A 21480-nucleotide genomic window follows, 5' to 3' on the forward strand; every position below is an offset into this window, starting at 1 on the left:
GACGGTTGGCAACACAAGAGGACATTCAGGCAGGGTTGAACAAAATACGATTCTCACGCCTGGCTCGAGATCTGCCCTAACCTACCGCAGGGATAAATCTAAGCCAGAGCAAGTTCTAACCTACTTCGTGCTCACAGGCCACCGTTCCATAACACTAATTGACAGTAAAATTAATTCTTGTTACTTACCCCTAGGATAAAAATAAAACCCCAGTGGTTCAAAAGTGATTAGAGTAGTAATCACAGAGGGTAGCAGTGGAAGGGACATCTACTAAGAGGGAAAATTTATCATATTAGTTATGTTCACGTACGTTAGAACACTGACTCATAACAATGCTTTAAAAGTACCCGACTTGAAAAGCCTAAGGTTAAGGTTCTCTAAGATTCTCTGCGTCATTGCTGGGTTTGACATCAAATCTATTTTCAGCTGGAATCTGCGCTCTCCCCTCTCTCTCCTCCTCCGTTGCCCACGGTGCTGTGATCAGTGGCAAACAACAGAGAAGAATTTATGACAAGCAGTATCGCCGGCTATTTAACTTGCCTATTTCAAGCAAGTGGCATCCCTGCGACTTCCTTCTGCTAAGTAAGAAGTTCTTAAGTAAAAAGAAAACCAAAAACAGAACAAAGGCCTCAGCACCATTTGTGCAGGAAGGATGAGCAAAGCATGCGATTCACGGGATTGAGGCTCAATACAGACACTAAAGAAACTGAGCATACAAGAGCGGAGAGGAAAAGAAACAGCTTAAAAAGACCGACACAAGAAATTCTGGAATGATCAAAGATGACTTTATAAAGTTTTATCTTCGTTCTAAATATACAGAATAAAAAATGTCAGCTCCAGCATTTTGACACCAATCATCTCTGCTAACATCGTGGAGTTTCAGAGGGCGGCTTTTCCAACCGAGAGCACGTGCAATGCAATGGACACTGGGGAGTTCAGATGGAACAGCCTTACCACGAGGGACATGCAACGGTTCGTATCCAGTCTGTACTCGGTATATACAGTTTGAGGATCTTAACAGGTATGGGTAAAGCAAAACAGCCACCCCTCAGAACAAAACGTTACCCTTAGGCCAGTCTGAAGTTAAATCAGGAAATGGAGAGTATTAAATCATCAGTTTTGGAAGTAATTTGGGCGGACAACATCTGTGTTCAACATCATGTAACATCGCGTCGTCCATCCTGTATAACACAACTCAGACTTGTAAAGCTTTTAGACCTTACCTTAACATTTATAACTTTGTCAATGAAACGTCTGCTCTAATATCCAAATTACTTTCAAAATTAAATAAAAATGTTATAGCTGGAAATTTGATGTTAAAAAGTTTTCCCCCTTTTTGAATAATGCTGATTTTTGAGCCTGTGGAAAGACGTGTCATTTTTTCGTGTCTGCTCAAACCCATTCCAAGGGGTTTTTCCAGGCTCATTTGGTTTTCTCCTCAGAGTACATCTTCTGCTGCAGTCGTTTGGCATAGCTCTGGGCCATGGAGTTGATTATAGACAAGATAAAATAACAAACCATGACAATCACCAATTTTTCAAACATCCAGGATAGCCAGTTTTCCCCCTGAAGAGACAAAACAGAAGCAGGAGGAAAATGAAGATTAGTGGAGAGCATGAGGCAGAATTCTCTATTTTTCTGGGTGAAAGGGAAGCGCTTCACCATTTTTTTCATTATGCAATTTATCCAATTAAAGCCGGGAGCGCAGCGTGAGCTGACAGGATTCCGGCAGGTCCCTCTGTGCAGCTGACTGTAGTCCCTGGAAGGACAATGCAGGAGGGCTGCCAGAGCCGCCGCCGGGCAGGCGACCATCCCCTGCGCAGAGCAGCGTGCTAGCGGCGGCATTTATTGTTCTCTGTATTGGGTTTTGTACACGTTTGTATATATATTGGGTTTTATATCTCTCTGCCAACAATTCAGAGGTCAGAATTAGCAGCCCCTGACTGTCATTCGCTGTCCTGCTCGTTGCAAAGAAAACACTAAGGGCACTGGTTTACAACGGTTTTTTTCAAACCCGCCTATTCTGGGTTTTCTTCCAATTAGTGTCTGATTCTGCCGCTGTCAGAAGTCAGAGCAAGGACTCGGCAGGGCCGCCCGCTTCCAGCCACTTCCACGGCTACTCTGAACTGGGATTTTTTGTCAAAGGAGGGCAGCAACGCACCGCACAAAAATCACTTCAACACGCGGCCAGGGAATCTGCCTGTTTGGTTATTCGAGCCTGATCCTCCCAAATTTCATCTCTTTTCTGGTAAGAAATGGGTAAAGAGACACTTGTAAGAGCTACAAGAGTCACATGTGAAATATGACTTAGATTAACGGATTTTATCTAAACACGCCTTAGTATCCCGAGGAATTCCGTGTCACAGTTACTTTGTCCCCACTGAAAATTCAGGGATTGTTTTTTAAAATACATTTTTTTTCCTACGACAGGACACTTCTGGCCCCGTGTTCCGGCTCTAAGCACCGGGTTTTTCTCTTCCTTTCGAACACTACAGGCTTGGGGACATTAAGGCAGAGATCTTGCCGCCTGATGCTGCACACACTTTGTTACCATTTCACATGTAAATGAAACTTTTTCCGGCTTAGACTTCTCTTTCAAACCAGGCAGCTATCGCAGAGGCCAGACACGCAACTGGTCGTGCTTTATTGTTTTCTTTTTGACTGGATTCTGCACTCCAGCTGCATACAGTTACAGCACTATTTTTAATTCCCTGGTTGCTTTTACAACGAGATTTTTATCTATTCCCTGGGCCACGGCAAGTCTTTGAAAAACGGAACCCAGAGTTACGTTAGTAAACCTGACAAGCCAAGAGACGGTTAGAGAAGGGAAAAATGAGCCGGGGAGGGAGGCAGAGAGGTTCTTACCTGCGGCATGCCACTGTCAGCTTTGTGGTGAAGTTTTATCCTCTGAGCTTCCAAATATTCTTGAAATGGCTTCTGAAGAGAAGGACCTATACTTGGAATAGCACTGATGCAAAGTTCATCCCAGAAAACAAGACAAAATAGGGGAGAAAAAAAACAAAAAACATTTTTTTTTAAACTTACCACTTTGACCCAAACAGAACAAAGTTCAGCCTGAGCTACAGCTCAGAAGGGCATCGCTACTTGGGAAAACAGAGAACCACGGAATAAAGTGTATCTCATCGTTTATCTGATACTTCTGGAAGGGACATATTTCCCCAGATCCTCCAAAAGTGCTTAAAAAGAAAAATATTTCAGAGCAAGCCGGTGTGCCCGCACTGCTGGGAGCGCAGCGAGGAGCTGTGAGCTGGAGCATTTCCTCCAAGCCCGGGAGCAGCCCGCGGAGGCTGTGCACCGGGGCACTGCTGAGAATCAAATGAATGACTTCTCAGAAGTCCCACATTTATCACCAGCAGTTCCTGTAAGAACTGGTTTGAACCGATTAATAAGGAAATGACTTGTGCTTGTGTCATCCCTCCGTTAAAAAAGAAACTGCTCGCCCTATGACTTGCCCCTATCTTCTCCAAGAAGACGGCCCCTTTCTCAAACCAAGTCCTTATTAGGACAATCTGTGCGTCATCCTTACCCAAAAAGAATGCATTAGCAAATTCTGCAGGCGCCTCCCCCCAGTCAGTGATTAACAAAGGAACAAAGAAGGAACTATGAACCCTGCTCTGAATCATGCCAGCCTTTATGGCAGATGACTTGCACAAACGCTACAATACGTTACTGAACACCTTGTTCTTTCTGTAACGGTATAACGATCACGGATATGGTTTTGGAACTAAGAGCCCTCTCCCACCTCGACGGCTTAAAGGTGTCAGCGCTGGGTAGACCCACGGCAGCCTCCAGCTCCCACTGTGCAAACTCCACAGCAGCCACCGCCGCCCGGCCAGACCCTGACCGAGAACAGCCTCGGGAACTTCCCGGTAGCCCTGGGCACCGTGCTCTTCAGCAGCAGGTCCACGGGGCTTTAGTAACTGTCAGGACACTTTGAAAGCCACTGAAATATGCTGGAGAAGAAATTACCACTAGCTACAACGTGAGCTGAGCTGGGGTGCTGCGAACGCTCACGTGATCCAAAGGCTCCCAAGGTTTCATCCACATCCACACACCAACACTCTTAACTCCAGCCACGGGAGAGCTCCCATCACTGACAAGCACCATTCCAACTGCAAAGAGCACGGAGTTGTTTGGGGTTTTTTTCTTTAATTACAAAAATATTCATATGGTCTTGTACATTAAAAGAAGTCACCGCAATTGCAGCATCTCAGTCCTGATCTGTCCACTACTACTTCAGGGAGGATTTAGTAAACCCACTTCAGACACTAAGATACACACAGGCTGTTTTACACCGACCATCTCCTCTCCAAATGACTGCGGGAGGGCTACTTCTCTACAATTATCTTCCTCAGTCTCCTCAGTCGACACAGTATTCCCTTTTCCAGGCTAAAACCCAATAAAAAAACCAACAGCTTTCTAATCATAAGAATTTCTGAAAATGCACAGGCCAAAGAAACAAAGCACCTCACTCTCCCACTACACCCAACAGCCAGGGGCAAAGAAGTTCTTTGAACATATTTACAAGAAAAAAATTGCTTCCCTCATGATTCACCGTCACGATGGTACAAACGGGTGAGTAAATTCTGTGCCTGGACTGGTAAAATTTCAGCACAAAAAAAAAAAAAAAGGAGCAGAGACTCCAGCAGGTCTCTTACACATCTTACACAAGAGTTCGTCCACTGTGAGCGATGGTCCGGAGCGGCTGAGCACCGGCCCTGGCAAAGCTGCCCACTCGCGGTGCAAACCCGCCCCACGACTCGCCCACCGCAGCGAGTCACCCGTCGAAAAATTAGTTACATTTTGAGGTTTCTTTTCTTTTTCAAATGATGCTTGGAAGCCCGGGGAAGCTACTGAAAGGTAATCGCTTACTTTTAAACTTCTGCATGATTCTGAAATGAGGAATATTTAAATGATGAATGATTAACAGAAGAGTCGTTCAAATGCCTCCAGTTTTTCCCTGAAAACCGAACTAAGTCAGTGCCCCATTAGCACTAAACAACAGAACAAAGAGACGAAAACCAAGTTCAGACGGTTTGAAGAAATCCTGGTCAACACTATTCCAAATTTTTTCACTAAAATTAATCAGCTCTTTTTTTGTAAGCATAACAAAGAAGTGCTCAACATTTATTTTATTAAAGCTATTTTGAAGAAATGTAAGATGCTGGATGCAAGGACCTTGGCTTCTAAAAGTCTGCAGTATTTTGCACATTTGCAGAGACTAATAATGAGGAAAATGTGCATAAACTTAAACAAGGAGTAAAATGAAGGAGAGTGACTTCTAGAAAATCGTGAATCTGTGGAACTAGGAATAAAATTCTTGAAATCCCATTTCAGAGGGACAGTATCAGTTATTTGCACTCCTTCAACAAAATTCAATCATTTAATCAACCAGCTAATATAGATGTCACCTAATATCCACAGCAGAGACGTGATCTTATATCTGTAAATCTTAAAAATCAGTTTTCATTTTATTTAATTTCGAGTGGCATCCCCCTCGAAGCCAGTGAAGTCCAGCTCACCAACCCTGTTCTTACGGGAGGAGGGGGGCGACTGCTCGATCAGTTTTCAAACCAGACCAGGCACACAGGCAGAAGGAGCAGATCGGCATCCTAATTCTGTGCCACTTAGCAGTGACTCTAAGATTCACCTTCAAAAGGCCAGTGCAGTTTCAGAGTCTAGAGGCAAACCACAGGAGCATTTACACATCCGCTGGAGAAGGACGTGTAAACCCTGCTGGTAGAATAATCTGAACCCAATTCCTTGCATTTTCCTTTGAGAGTCAAGCCTGTTGTCTTTCAGATAAAGGATACGGAAGGAGAAGAAAATAAAAGTGCACAACAGGACTGAGCTCACCCACACCTTGCAGTCTCTGTCTGCTGAAAGAACCACTCAAAAACCCCCAAAGACACAACCCCCCCCAAAGACACAACCTGCTGTCCTGTCTTAAAGGGGACATTTAACTGTTGGTCTCAGTGAGCTGCTTAAGGACTTCAAGTTAAGATAAACGGAATTCACTAGAATTCACTAGACGTTGCCTGTCAAAATAAGCACTGAAATACATTCACTCGTTATGGCTGTTATTAATGAATTTTGCAGTTAATTAGCAGGGTGCACTCCCTCCTAGGGCAAGAGGTGCTGCTCTGCTGTATTCTATCATTTCAACAACATTTACCTGAAAACCAGAGACCAGCTACAGTTTTGCCCTAAGACTGAAGAAAAACAAACAAACAAAAAACCCCCCAACTTTGGGTTTCTCTCTCTTCTCCCCTTTGCCCCCCACCCCCCCGGCAAAAAAACAGCTGAAGAAATTTTGATTCAGAAGAAATTTTAGGAACAGTTTAACATTAAGCACCGATTTTTGTTTTAAGTCATTCTGATACTCTCCTAAAACTGAAGGTTTCACAAGGAATTGAAACAGAAAACAGACTTCCAAAAAACTGGACTAGCCTTTGGTACAGCCTAAATTCAGTAAAATCGAACAACTCAGTGAAAACCGTTACTTATATTCTAACACTACGACATCACACCCAGTACGAATTTTGCCTCACTGGACAAAACACTGCTGAAGCCTGTTTGCAGAATTATTACCTGGTATTTGTACTTAAACAGATGCATCTTTGATTTTTTTTTTTTTAAGTTAAAAGCAACGATTTCTATCCAAATGAAAAATTACAGCGCTTTTTTCCCAACAAATAAACCCAAATTCCACAAGCATTTGAAGCACCACACTCCAGAGAGTCCAGGCTCAGAATGAGAACGGCTGCTCTCGGATGAGTCTGCAAATCACACCGACGCTGCCCAGCTCTGGCACCGACTCCTCACGCTTCTGTCCCGGCTCCAGCAGAAGCGGGTTTGTTCTGTACACGCTGTACAGTTTACTGATGTGCTTTTCAAGGGAGGACTGTCAGCAGCTGAGCCTGTGCTGATGCCACTAGGCATGGAGGGGTGCAGAAGATTTTTGGGAAATTTCTTTTAACAGAATCCTTGAAACTACAGGTAAGAGTTCTCTCAGATGCCTGTGGATGAAGCACCAAACCAACAGGAGGGGGAAGAGAAGGTATTTTCCCCATGGCAGCTTAACAAAAGTAGAAAGGTTTCCTATACTGCAGTCAACTGCATTTTTACTAATGTTACAAAGACTTCTTTAAACCCATTAATTATTATATTTGCACTTTTGAAAAGCATATTTTTAATCTTACAAGATCCTTCAGGTTACTCCTGAGCTGTTGAAATTTCATCACCTTTGCTTTTAGAGTTTGCGGGCGCTGGTAATGACAAGCTGTGCCAAACGCCAGAGCACAGCTCTCTACCAAATGCTGCATCTTGGTATCACTGTGCTGACATTTCACCCCCAAAATCTATCAGTCCACAATTTAGGATATAAGTTCCCACCTTAAAACCACATGTGCATATTCACCTACTTTTTCAGAGAGAAACGGCAGAATTAGCGAGTGTTTTCACAAAAACTTTCAGACCCACATTTCAGGAGCACTAATACAGTGGTTTTTTGCTAATGAAACCTCCTCATTTGTCAGAGGCCTCTAAGAGCAAGCGATAATTAAGCAGCTGATTAAACTCAGTTCTTATCCATTTTTTCTGACGGAAATTAAGAATGAAACTAAGAACTTCAGTGGAATTGGGTTCTGAATTTTATACCCTATTCAGCAGCTCCTGAACGACGGGAATTAGTCGCCCAGTTGTGATGATCACGAAACATTAAGCACTGCAGGTTTGAAAACATGGAAGTGGGTTTTATCATGGAAATAATAACCTGAAGGGAAAGGAGAACCGTAGGAATTGAATAGATGGTGCAAACTGAAACACCCCCAGACCTTCCTTGGGAAGGTGACACAATATTGAGTCACAACCCCATTTTATGGGTGATCTCTCCGAGATCCACAGCTGTTAACTTGGAAAAAACCTTTAACTGTCGGCGCGGGGACTGTTTTTGTCAGTCCCACCCGCTCTGTCCTCGTCTGGAGCCTCTCCCAGGCTGGGGACAAACAGCACCGTATACATTTTGCTCAGATTCAGCTAGCTGGGCTAGTCCAGCTATAGAAAAACATCCTTTTTGGAAATGCCAGCACTACGATTCAGAACGAAGACAACAGAGAGAGAAATCGTGGAAGGACAGCCAGCCGAAGCGAAGCCAGAGGAAAATCTCCGGGTGTGTGTTGTCGCAGCAGCCTGCAGCAGACATGCCTATCTCCCGCTGCCCTCCTGCAGCAAAAGCATGGCCCAAGGCCAGAGATTATCTCCTCCTACAAAGAAGGGAGTTAAGTGGCACCGAAGAATGTGGCAAACGGAGGAGGGAGCGTGCTGGGATGGAGCCTTCCCTCCCAGAACCTCTAAACTCTCTCCAGAATAAAGAATTTAGAGCGCTGTGTTGACGCTGGTGACAGCTAGGCCAGGGGGCCAAAGCAAAGGCTTTCGCCTTCTCGACAATTATGCAAAACATCATTAAATCATCTCACCCAACACCGGTTCCCCACACCCAGTTCCTCTGTATTAGGGTCACATTCCTCCCTTCCCCTGTAAGAACACAAGAAAAATCCATCCTGCAGCTCCAAAGCCATGAGGCGTTCAGCACGTTCGGGTCTTTCGGCCAGCCCTCCCCCGAAAGACACGGGAACTCTCGCTCCAGCGAGGTATCAGCTCCTTTGGGAGTCAGACAGTCTACAAACCACAAAAAACAGATCCCAGAGGAAATCGTTTCCATGCCACCGGGCAGCCAGCAGAGCTGAGCACTGGCGTACCCTCTCGCTGTCCAGACAGCGCCCTTCTTCCTGCCGGCTCTCTGAACCTGCGATGGTTAATGTTTTTCCAGACAGTGATCTAAACAGGCTTAACGGTTAGTATTTTAATGAGCTGTCGTTTCCTGTGCTGATAAAGATTCTCACAGTATTTAAACCATCCGTTTCCCCAGGCTCCGCCAATGCCCGGACGGTGCGTGGTGACTCAGGGTGGCCCTCAGCCTCTCGCCTGACTCAGCCCCGGTGGATGCTGCAGCAAACCTGGAGCGCGGGGGGACGGGCTGCAGCCAGAGCTGCGCTCCCAGCTCACCCAGGGAGGAACCCCAGCCTTCGGCTTCCACCACCGCCAGTTCGCGAAAGTCAGATGTTATCTGTGTTCAGTGTCTAAAACGGCAGCGAATAAACCCGGTTTATGGTCAGGAGCAACAGGAACGCTTCGGGGTTAAAAAGCTACGGGGCAGATTCACTTGCTTTATGAGACGAAGGAAGAAACTCTCTTCTTTGAAGATTGCTAAGCTGAAACTGTTACACATTTGACGTCACTTATACCTGGAGTTTCGCTCCAATACCCACATTAACCAAGCTGTCTGCAAAACATTTTTTTCCTTGGGACATTCTGTTACATTAAAACGTTTTTGTTCTGTTATGTTAAATGTTTTCAAAAAGAGGAATTGCAACATCCCTGAACTGCCAGTTCTGAACTCCGCTCAGCGTTGCTCTTTGTGAGGGAGCTTCTATCTGACTTTGAAGATATATTTCTGTACGCAATTCAGAAAAAAAAAAAAAAGCTTGCTTGTTCAGAGTTAAATCCTACAAGGCTTTTGAAAATAAACTTTTATAATTCTGTTGTGATCCACTGGAAGGTTTTCAACACCAAAGCCACTCGGATTTCATCCACATCTGTGTCCCTTTCAAGACGCTAAAGCCTTTTTTGTGGAGAGCTGGTCTATTGTGTGCAGGGCGCATTGTGAGGGCACAGTCCCACAGGTTTCTGGTGTACCGGGGGCGGGGAGAGCCCTTGAGGCATTGTGCCCTGAAACGTCAGGTGTACTGGGACGCCCTTCCAGAGGCAGCTCTCGCAGGAGATTTTGAAGTCACTGCTTGGTTATCCTCATGCTCAGCCACTTCAGGGCATTTTTAGTTTAAATCTACTACACAAGTTTTATTTCAAATGTTGTTTGGAACCTACTTTTTAAAACATCCTTTAATGAAGGTGCCGGTCCATCAGGATATGCACGTCCTGGCATGACGCAACACAAAGGTCCCCAGGTCAGAAGGTGTGGCCTGGCTCCCTGGTGCTGCTCTGCTCTGGGCAGGAAGCACTGGAGGCGAGCGGACAGAGGCCACGCGGCGGGGTCACACCCTGCTCAAGGTCCTCCAAATCCCAGGCAATCGCATGGCACCACGAGAATCAAAAAAAGGCTCTTCCCCGCCCAGCACAACTGATTTCTAGCGTGGCCCTTTCTATCGCTGTAGCTTCTTGACATCTTCTAATGAGAAACGACCTAAACCTAGGCTGTAAATGAGTTTGGAAAAAACCAAATAGTCTTTAAGCAAAATTTCCAGTTACGACAGTCACCAAGGTTTCACTTTTTTTGCTCCTCACAAGAATCAACTGAGATTAAGTTGTGAAGCAAAGAATTACAGCACAATAAACAGCAGCAAACTGGTTTGTCAAGGCAATGTTCGAGTCCCTGCTCCCAAAACCACTGTTTTTCCTTGAAGACCTGCAATCATTCCAACCCGCCTGCTGAGCTGGCAAGCAGGGAAATCTGCTCCACAAAAAGCAGCAGGTTAACAAACCCTTCAGAAGCCCTGACATCTTGGGGGAGATTCTGAGTTTGTTGAATTACACTTCACGCTGTTAACACGTCTCACCCACGGCACCTGGCACTAACAAATTCACCTTTAACCATCTGTGGAAATACGCACTTTTTTTTTAACGTGTACTTCACTGGCTTCTATTTAAACTTCAAAACAGTTGATTGACTCAGGTCATCTCCACTTCTCTTAGCACCGTCTGCTCCAGGCAGTGGATCCCTCACTTTGTGACGAGGGCAGCGTACCTGGGGAGCACTCCTCGGTGCCCCCGCCTCCCCTCCGAGTTATCTACCACAGCCCCAGTACCGCAGACGTTCCGCAGCCTCCCGGAGCTTCGCGTTAACTTCACGCCATTCCGAGGGAATGGGAACTCCACCCCCCGCAGGGTGGGATCTGTCCGGAAGGGATGCAGCCACACCACTGGCCGCGGAGGTTCAGATGGCTCTGAGGTGAAGGCCACAAGCTGTCCACTGCTATATAAAACTTGTTTATGAATGTTTTAGATGCCTATTGAAGTCCAAGAGCTATTAGCTCATTTTCACAAAATATGAACAGAGCATGCTGAAATAAAAACAAAATTAGATTTTTTCCTTTCTGAACATCCACCCAGAATTGATAGCAGACAGTTTTGTGGATGGTGTGTGCTTGCAGAACTATTTCTTTAAGTAGTTTTCTGGGAATTCTTAATCCACATTTGAAACTGCCACTTCAAAGAAAAGATGATCATGGTTAAAAGCAATATGCTTAGTGTGACTTCATAAACAATCCCGCAGCTGTAGGTAGAAAAAATTAAACGGAAGGATTCAAAAACCAAAAGAAAACCCACAACACTCATGATAATTAAATATTTTAAGTGGGCTTGGCCTAAAACCAGTATCAAAGTATTTTACAAGGATGATCTCAAAGTTAAATTCTGACAGAATACAAGACGAAACTCTTCCACACCATCTTTCCTCACAAAAGCAGAGGAACTCGAGAGAAAACAGGAGCCCGCTGCAGCACTGCAGGCAGAGCAATACAGCTGTACGGCACTAACTGGCCGAACAGGTCGATAATCGCCAGGCTCACGTGAGCTACCAGGATCTTTGTGACCCTCCTCAGCCTGGATTGCCGCACTCCGGTTGCTTTCTCTTTCTGCAGCCCATCCCCGTCTCCTCGTCCCTTCTCACAAGGTTTGCTGCAGCACGGCTGCCACTTCCCTTGCTGCTGCCACCCCCCACCCGTCTGAACCTCCTTCTTGTACACCAGCTACCACCGACGTTTCAATTAAAACTTTGTAAACAGCCTCTTAATTTCCTGCTGCATTTTCTTTTCCTGTTCTTTCTTCATTTAATACAAGGAGTATTTTTGTGATCCTTTTGTAAGGGAGACCTAGACAAAACAGTAAAACCAAATTACCCTAAATTCTATTTGAAAAGCCTGGTTACGGCCGGCTCCGCGTGCTGTGCCGTGCCGTGCCAGCAGCACCACTAGCAGGAGTCAACAGCCAGGAGCAAGGTCTGCAGGTGAATCTTTCTTCCTTCTTCACTAAGACTCATGTAGTGATCAAGAAATTCTCTCTGGCTTATAAAATCAAATATTCTCAGACTTTATCTCATAACTTAATCTTCTGTCTAGGTTTTAGCTATCCTGTATATGTTCATTATTTTAAAGTATTGTGCTTAGACACTTCCTATTGTGTAAGAGCAATATCCCAGACAGAAGAAGCCTTAAGTCATTGTGTCAGATAGAATTTGATTAAAATGAAGTTACTGACCACTGACTAGAACGATATTTTAATGTAATACTAAGGGATTTAATGCAAGCTATTGTTTAACATGTTCTATACTCCACTCTAAAAGAAATTGATGAGGTAATGCTAGCAGACGGCTTGAGAGAAGTCAAGGATACCGGGACATTCCAAAAATCTTACTGTCTCCCGAGAACATTTTTTAACTCTGACATCAACCATCTAATAAAATCTGAATCCAGCAGAGGTCTTGTGAATACATTCAAAGTAATTCGATGCAAAATTATCTCCAAGACAGATGAAGTAGGAAAAAACTACTAGTTTTGGCTTGAAGATTTGCAGGAGAGTAAATCTCTGGAAGTCCACCTGGCCTAGCAGCAGTGCGGAGCAGAAGTCAGTAGTAAATTGTCTGCTGTGATTGCTATAAGAATAGGTACCTAACGATGGCTAAGCGGCCACGTTTCTCTCCTTTTTCTTTTTTTTAAATAACGTTCAAAGCAACGAATGAATTTTGAAGTTGTTACAAACCAGATTGCCCATCAGATGAAGATCAGGAAGCAATAAAGTCAGGATTTGTTTCATTAGCGAAATACCCTAGAATGTTTCCCCTGATGCTCCTTTGTCTTTGCACAGTATCACTGTGCGTGTTTACCTATTTTAAAAGGGAATTATTTCCAGACATTCCTCCCCTGAAACTCTTCCTGAGGAGCGTGGCTGGTTGGATTTCATGAGAAGGCAGTTATTACAGCTTGGATAGCAAAGTGACAATCAATTTGCCCCATGTAACAAGGGTAAGACCTTGGAAAAGTAGAAACACCTTAGAATTTACTTTATGGATCCACATTAGTTAAAAAAAAAAAATACACAAAATAGCCCCCCAAAACCTCACCAAACCCCACAGCGATCAGGCTCTTTAAATGCTGGAGACCCACGTTTAAAACTGTCCCTGACATTAACGTGCTCAGTGCCCTGAACACGGGCAGTAGCTCCCCCCGGCCCCCCAGAACACAACTGAACAACTCCGCGTGGAGGTTTGACGAAGTCCACGCGACTCGACCTAGCTGCCTGCGTTTAAGTTAATTAAGCCACACACTTGGTGTGCCTTCAAACTCTGGCCTGGGTAGGGAGGCACTGTCGCAATCTTAGCTGTTGGATTACCAGGCAGGAAATGGTAACATCAACAATGGATTTTAAAATTACTCTGAATTTCATGACTGAACAGGTAGGTATGAGGCAAAAAAATCTAACACTTCATTATCAGTGTCCAATCTTCATTCAAACCCACTGAGGCAACATGTAAGTATGTTATTTTCACCGGCTTGGTTTTTTTTACGATAGCCAGAGTTTTGCTTAGTTTTCTTGGTTTAATCTGAGATTTTATTTTAAAGAATATAATAGTACTCAACTACTACAGAACTTAGTTAAAAAAAGACAAACTTTCTCAAAATCAGAACAGTTTGTCCATGGAAACTCCTACGAAAAAACCAAGTTTAATAGAATAGAAATAGAACCTTTCACACCAAATTTCTCATTCTGGCATTTTGTGAGGTATTTCATATTTTGTATGTATAAGGTAGTTCGAATTATAGAAGATATTTGCTGTCAGCTGTGGACACTGCATAAATCTTTCCTTATTTTGTCACAAGAGCACACTACCGCATTTAAGAAAGTCCATAAAAACCAGTGTACTTGCAGCTAAAAGTGGAGCAAACTATAACTGGAAGAGCTGGATCAGATTTCTGGGCAGAAGTTAACTGTGGGACTATACACTCAGGCCATCTGACCTCCAGTGTTATTATATTTCTTGAAGTACTTGAAGCCTTTGAGGTGCGGAATGAAGTTGCAGGTAAGACCTAAATTAGGTGTTGGCCAAAGTTTGCACTCCGAAGAGAAGCACAATTTTCAGCCCATCTAATTTGACTGCTCCAGTATTTTTCCACTTAACGAGTGAAGGCATTGCAGCGTTAAAGCATTACTCACCCGATTAGGGACACCATCTGCTCCACTATATGTTTGCTGAATGTTATAATAACGAAAAGTTTCTGTAGGAAGGAAAACATCAGTTAGAGAAACATTTGATCAAAAGGGAAGCAGAGACAATGGGGTACGACAGTTTGTTCCTTTCCAAGCAGACAGCTTCTCCAGCGCTCACACATAGTTCTCCTTCTCTTTGCTTTCAAAATCTTTATTTTTCAATACTCTTCAAAAAGAGGCAGGAGACAGAAAAGTTGTTTACTTTATTATTCTATTTCCTCACAGATTTCATTTCTCCCTGTTTTTGTAGCCTGTTACTAACCATTCGCATCCTCCCCAAGCTTAAATTCCCAGAAGCTCAAGGTCACTTTCCTCCATCAACAACATTTTAATGGGAAACCAGTCACAACCGTGCTGAAAAATTCACATCTCTTACACAAACACGTGCAGTGAAAAATAAAATATCTTTTAGTCCCCTAGTTCATGTGTTTCAGAGAGAAACTTGACCAAAAATACTTAGTGAAGAACAAAGTCAGAGCCATTGGGGACCTGTCTGTCCCACAAAGCTTAGACCGTCACTGTCTAATGCACCAGGCTACCTGGAGCAGTCATTTCCACAAAAGAAACTTCGCTAACAGTCTATCCAACTGCCCATCATTTGACTGCTCCTCTTCTAACAAAAGTGCAAATTTTGTTAAAACAGCCTTTGCTAATTCCACTGCTGTCCTACCCGGCAGCTGGTTCATCTGCGGAGTGAGCGGGAGCATGTTAGATGTGTGTACACACACAGACAGCTCCCACCGCCGCCGTCAACCAACTCAACCAAATCTAACTAGTCTGGAAATAAGGCACGTGCCCAGAGCCACACTAGATGATTCTGGGGGAAGAGGCCAGTTAAAAGCAGCTCCAGGATGGCCACTGCACCAGGGCCACTCGCTTCCTGCCTAGGGAGAGGTTTCATTAAAGCCTTGTCCATGACTCTTACATTTCCTAAATTCCAAACTGCAGCAAGATCACTACAAAAATCAAGGCTATTGCACAAGAGTTTGCTTGAAATCAAGCACAGCAGAAAAGAAATTTCTAATAGCTGAACATATTACAAAAGAACATGATTTACCAACTGTACGGGGCACCAGGAAATATTTTTTCGTTTACATTTGATCTGAGTGTGGAGCACTACAAATTCCCTGTCAAACAGGCTGCTAGCTGAACAAGGCAAATAAATTAATAAAAGGAGTATTACACAAACACCGTTTCACTTTTCTCTGTTGCCAGAACAAATCCTAACAAGGACACAGATTTAAAAGCAGAAAAATTCAGATCATACAAAAAAAAGTGTGGAGAAAAACCTGTGCTATCACGGTATATGAAAGAATTTTCAGTTCTGTTTATTATTTTCTATTTGGGGACTGGGCAAAGAAAACCAACCATTTACAAAAAGATGGGAAAGAAAATAGAGAAGATTGAAATCTTCTGTTCAGGACAACAGAAAGATTTTTAAGCAGCTTGATGATGGTATTGGAGGAGTAATTTTATTCTATTAAGAGCTTCTGCTATTTTAATGTAGTGACAGATTTCCAAGCAAGACAGCTATAGGCACTGCAGAGCCCTATGGAGAAGCTGAAACAAACCCACGAGCCCCAGCTGAAAGCACTGGTTCTAACCATTACAACCAGCGTGACGTAGTTCACGCCGCAGCACTGACCCCACTGCCACCAGTACAGAACCACCGGGGAATCAGGACTTCATCTGCCATCGCACAAGATGGTGACACACTTTAAAACACGACTCAACGTTTTTGAAAGCGACTGGAGATTCTGAGTGACAAACTCGGAACACCCAGTAAGGCTCCGAGTTAGCAAGAACAACTGGACACCCTCTGAAATCAGGCCCTTTCAAACCAATATAGACTGAGGTCACTGAGAATTGCTGACCTCGCCTGAAAGCACGGACAAGGCGCCCAGAGCCGTACCCTCCGCCTGCCTTCTGCAGGGCCGCAGGAGCGGGGCTTCCTCCACACACTCAAGAGATAAAACAGAGCATTACAAGTGCCACTTAGCCGGTAAAGGCTAGTTGCAGTGCTCTTTGAAACGAGTATTTGTCACCAAAAAGGCAAGTTCATTATGAGTACGAAGTCCTCTCGGTCTGGTAAAAACCGTAGGTAAATAACTTGGCTAACCACCAATTTCCTGAGTGGTGTAGGCAGCGAGCTCATTAGTTTGTAGCCATAAATTATTCAGTTGCCCAAGTTTTGAGCATAAGAAGCCTGGCAGATCCTTTATTGTAAATCCTTTTCACCAAATTAATTTCCATTACTTCAGGGCAGGAAGGGAGACTCCAGGATTCATTAAGTAGTAACACAGTGCAACAGTCAGAGGAAAGAAGAGAGCCTGCGCCCCGGAGCCCGCAGGGAGGTGTGTACTTGCCTGGATGTGCATTTTAATTACTGCTTTCCCAATCAAGGTTGCACCAAAGAAGGTCCAGAAGGGAACCAGAAAGTGTCCACATGTTATCCCGGCCAGGTCAAACAGAGGGTTTGGGATCTATGAGGTGCAAGGGACAGAAGGTCAGGGATTGCAGCACGCACGTAGATGAACAGGAACACAACAGCCTTTGAGACTTTGAAAAATGAACATTTTCCTCTTAGTCTACTTGTTCCAAAACTCTCGTGTCTTAATACTTACAAAAATGTTCATGTCGCACCACATAACTTAAGTCTCTGGGATTCAGCTAGACAATGTCCCAGACAGTTCCATTCTCATGGTCCCTGCTTACCCCTGGCTTCCAAAGCAGCTAACAAAACCTTCTCCATGTGCAACGCACAGAAACCACAGCAAAGCCAGCCCGAGCGATTTATCAAAGGTTCTCGCTGACAAGCACATCACTCTTGGAAGCTGGTGCTCCCAATGATCCCCAGTGATTTCCATCTGAGAAAGTACATTAAAACTGGCATTTATAGTCATATGTATCCAGTTTAAAAGCACTGATTAGATTTTATTAAGCATATGCATTTCATTTAAAATTAAAAGTTGGGGTTTTTTTTTTAATGTTAAACTGTTGGCTCGACATTTGGTATTGTGATATTATCTGTAAAATATTTCTGAAATTAAACCAAGGAAGTGTCCAGATTCCAAGCTTTCACACTTAGCATGCAGGACAAGGGCAGACTGTCTGAGTAAACGCATGGGGTAGGTGTAATTCCCAGTAGCTGGGTATTACTGGGCTAATATCCTGTATTTGTGTTATTTTCTTACACAAACAAATAAATGGAGTGTAGATTGTTAAAGACCATAAAAACCAGTAACTCTGCAACTGACTGAATGGAAACCTGAAATCTGTGAGAAAGCTGACGTGGGTTATACTTAGCTGTTACAGAGAGCAATTCAAATTTACGAGCACCCACACCACCACCTGCATAGGAAGAAATCTGAAACGGTCTCTAATCACGCCCTGAAACGGTCTCAAAACATCCTCCGCTTCAACTAAAATGAGTCTTTACCTCTGACAGCTGTCTTAGGTATAAGAGGCTAGTAAATTATTTGCTTATACCACAGCCAGATAACTCTGCTCTTCTGAGCCGAGTCTGCTCTAGGTCTCAAGTACGTGCTTGTCGGTTGGTTTGAGGATTTTTTTGCAAGCTCACGGCACATTTTAATTACTGTGTTGCTGTCACCAGAGAGGGAGCAATGTGCTTTAGCCAGAGGTAGCTGTGGAGAACAGCAATAACGAACTGTATCACAGTGAAAGGCTACTCAAGTCTGCGTCAGGGTATATGTTGCAGGCCAGCGAGGTTTTCTCTTTGTTTTTGAACAAACACACAGATGCAGTCCTGAGAGTTGCCAAAAAAAGCCCCCAAAGGCAGGAGGGCAAATTCTCACAAGTCACTGCAAGGATCTTCTAGGGCTAATTGTAGCTTTTTTCCTTCCCCAGAGCTGCCTTTACGTAGGGAATAAGCTCGAGACAATAATACGTCTTTCTCACTGCCACTAAACAACATTGCATCCAGCTGACTTCACAGGATAAACTTGCAGTTTTAAACCCGATTGGTGTTTTCATGCAGCATTTAGAAGCCTCTGCCTGACAGACAACGACCCACAGCTGGGACAGTCATTACCACTTTACAAGCAGGTTCTCTAATCATAAAACTCACACCCAACTACGACACTGTTTAAAATCCAAAGGTAAGATCACAATTATAAGGGGGAGGGAAAGAAAGGAGTCACCTTTCAGCACACCGAGAAGCAGCAACAAGCAAGAGAAGCCCTGAAGCACACGTGAGGGGCTGCCTTCCTCACCTAAAGATGCAAAAAACCTGTACAGCTTTGAATCCCTGTGCTTTCTCAGTGCCTCTGCCACATGTAAGCTCACCCTTTTTCCTGCTACTCTGCAGTTACTCTGTAAACACATTTACAAATCCTCAAGCATACTGTGGTGGATTCGTGGTACTCATCCCTTCCCCAACCTGGGGCAGCCCATATAAGTAAAAGGAAGCTGGAGCTCAGAGTGCTTTGAACAGCACAGCAAGTAGGCAAGAAGTTAAGCAAATGTTTAAGTATTACTAAGCAGGAACTATGAGGAGTTTACACATCACCCCTCGTGTTTACCAACTCCTTCCTTATGTTCTCCATTTATCCACCTTGTCCAACCACTCTAGTAACTCATCCCCGCCACCTACAAGCTGTGGTTCTGGTTACACAAGGCAGAGAGAACAGCCCGTGCAGCGATGTCTCACAAGATGGTGACGAGAGTCATGAGTCAGAGGCAGCGAAGGAGCAGCCTGAGCTTACTGGGTGGAGAGATACAAGAACAGCTTGTAATCTGTGTCTCCACTCTGAGCAGTCAGGCACTTCAACAGAAGTTGTATGCCAGCAACTATCAGATTACTTCTTCCCAGCTAACACCGGTTACTTATATTTGAGCAAATAGTTAGCATGGCCATCTCCACAACTGAGGAAAGCGAGAGAGGAGCTAGACAAGCGTGGAATTACTACCTCATCAGCCGAGCAGCTGGCTAATGGCTGTGGTTATTCCGGAAGAATGGGATCACAGGGGACCTACACTTCCCCCCATCACTGCAATCACATTTTTGTGCCTCACGTCCCACATGTTGTGTGGGATGGAAGAATAAGGCACACCATTCCTGCCAGTCTGCATTAAGCTTCCAGAGAGAGATTTAAACCTCAAATGGTTCAATAGTTTTCTGCTCCAAAAGAACAGTATTATCCTTCTTAAAACCCTAAAATAGCATCAGTGGAGCTGCTTATATCAACTCTTGCTCAGAGAGATAAAAGCTACAAGTAGTTTGTATTTCATATAGCCACGACAAACTTGCTTCCTCATTCTGCACTCTCTGGTTCCTAAAGACCCAAAGATATCTCCTGAGCAGCCTTAGGAGAATCACCGTGGAAGGATACATCCTAATCAGGATTTATACAGGCAGTTTTCTCTTCAATCTGTGGATCTGAAGATATCCAGTGCTGTAAGGTGTAGCACATAACACCCAAAGAAAATATAATATGGTTGCAGCAGGATCTGTGGGTAATAACACAGCTCTTGCTAATAATCTGGGTTAGGGAAGTCCCAACTGGGCACCCACCAGTGGGCACATATCTGATCTTATCTGCCAACTACCCACTAACACAGAGCACAGTGTGACAAGACATGCCCTCAACATCAAACGCTGGGAGCATCCCTGGTCTGAAACAAACACAAAAACTCCTGGTCACCATAAACTCCTCATTTACTGAAATGAACTTACTGAAGCACAGGCCAAAATGCCGAAGAACCCAACCTTCTGCACCAGGTTCTGGACAGCCAGTTTAGCCCGGGAAGCAAAATCCTGCAAACCAGAGAAGGAAATATTAATGAATGAGGTAAACTCCCAAATGAACACACCTCAAAACGCGTGTATTTCAATATCCTCCATGCTTTGGGATTCCCTAACTAGCAGTTGGGAGAATTTTTCAAGTAAGAGGCCAGTTAGAAACTCTGCATTTCAAGGGAGAAGAGAGAGAAATTCCCCCTGCTCAGTGTGAAAACTGACCCCTCACACGCCCTGAGAACTGGTTTTCAAACTCTGCCAGGGGCACTAAGCTCACACTGCCAGGCAAACAGGTTTTCCAGTATTTCTCTCCCTGTATCTTCGAAATGCCAGCGCTGCTTATTCCTTAAACACGAGGGAATTAATTCCTGCAATTTCAGTGTTGAAAAGGTCCTTTCTCAAAACACAAAGACAGATGTAATAATCCCATGGCACCCCTGCAGCTTTTCTCTCAATCAAAACAGCCAGTTCCAGGTAGTCCCTACAACAGCCCTGCGAAGGCCATTAAATCCAGAGTGCTGGATTTAAATTATTTTTGAAGCAGTAAAGGTGGCAGAGCAGACAACACCGGAGCTGTTCTGGACCCAGACTGCTGAGAACACGCTGCCTGCTTTTCTTTTGTGACCGTAACTCTCAGACAGACTCAGGGCAAACTCAGCAGCCTCAGAGTTTACCAAACGGTTTAAAAAGCAAAAATGTGAGGAGTGAATTTACACAAGAATAAAATACTTTTGGAGAAAAACTGTCCAAAAAGTTAAAACCAGGGTCAGTATTATCTATTCAGGCTTGGCAACAGCAGTTATATAAAGCTGGGTATCTGCAAACTTTAAAAAGTAATTACTACTCACTTTTAAAAGCCTACAAATAAGCAATAAAAAGCTGATTTTCCAGTAGCAATGCAATGTTCACTGGTTTACATTTTGTAGGAAACTGTCAGATAAATTTCACAAGGAAATTGCTTTAATAATGATATTCCTAATTCCACACTTTGCTATTGAAGTGTAGAACTTAGAATATCATTAATTATTGATTAAAGCAACTAAAAGATAATCCAGAAAAATTAAACTTATGCAATTTTAACTTTGTTACAATTCTGTTGAAACCTTCAATACTACACACCAACGCAAGGAAATTACAATTACCTGGCAATGCTCTTGCACATCATTTAAATTCTGAACTATAGAATTTATGGAACTTTCTATGCCAGATGAAACAAAAAAAAACACCAAACCCATGATAACACCCACCCTTTGCTCTCTTTGCACACCCTTTTTTCAAGTAATAATTTTTCTCCTTTGCAGTGCTTAAAAATAGTTAAATTCTCAAATAATAAAACTCCCCAATTCCTATTGAAATCT

The 21480-nt window shown here is 43.8% G+C and overlaps 1 protein-coding gene across 1 annotated transcript; it reads right to left on the reverse strand.

Annotated features, from left to right (window-relative positions):
• Nucleotides 1-1039: 1039 nt before the first annotated feature.
• VMP1 (vacuole membrane protein 1) lies at nucleotides 1040-20140 on the reverse strand (the record flags this gene model as incomplete). Its single annotated transcript, XM_010143504.1, has 5 exons — nucleotides 1040-1566; nucleotides 2866-2968; nucleotides 14308-14369; nucleotides 16728-16844; nucleotides 20060-20140. Coding segments are annotated over 5 exons (507 nt in total), but the record flags the coding sequence as incomplete, so codon positions are not given.
• Nucleotides 20141-21480: the final 1340 nt, after the last annotated feature.

Source organism: Buceros rhinoceros, unplaced genomic scaffold, assembly GCF_000710305.1.
Source record: "Buceros rhinoceros silvestris isolate BGI_N320 unplaced genomic scaffold, ASM71030v1 scaffold40119, whole genome shotgun sequence".
Lineage (NCBI taxonomy): Eukaryota > Metazoa > Chordata > Aves > Bucerotiformes > Bucerotidae > Buceros > Buceros rhinoceros.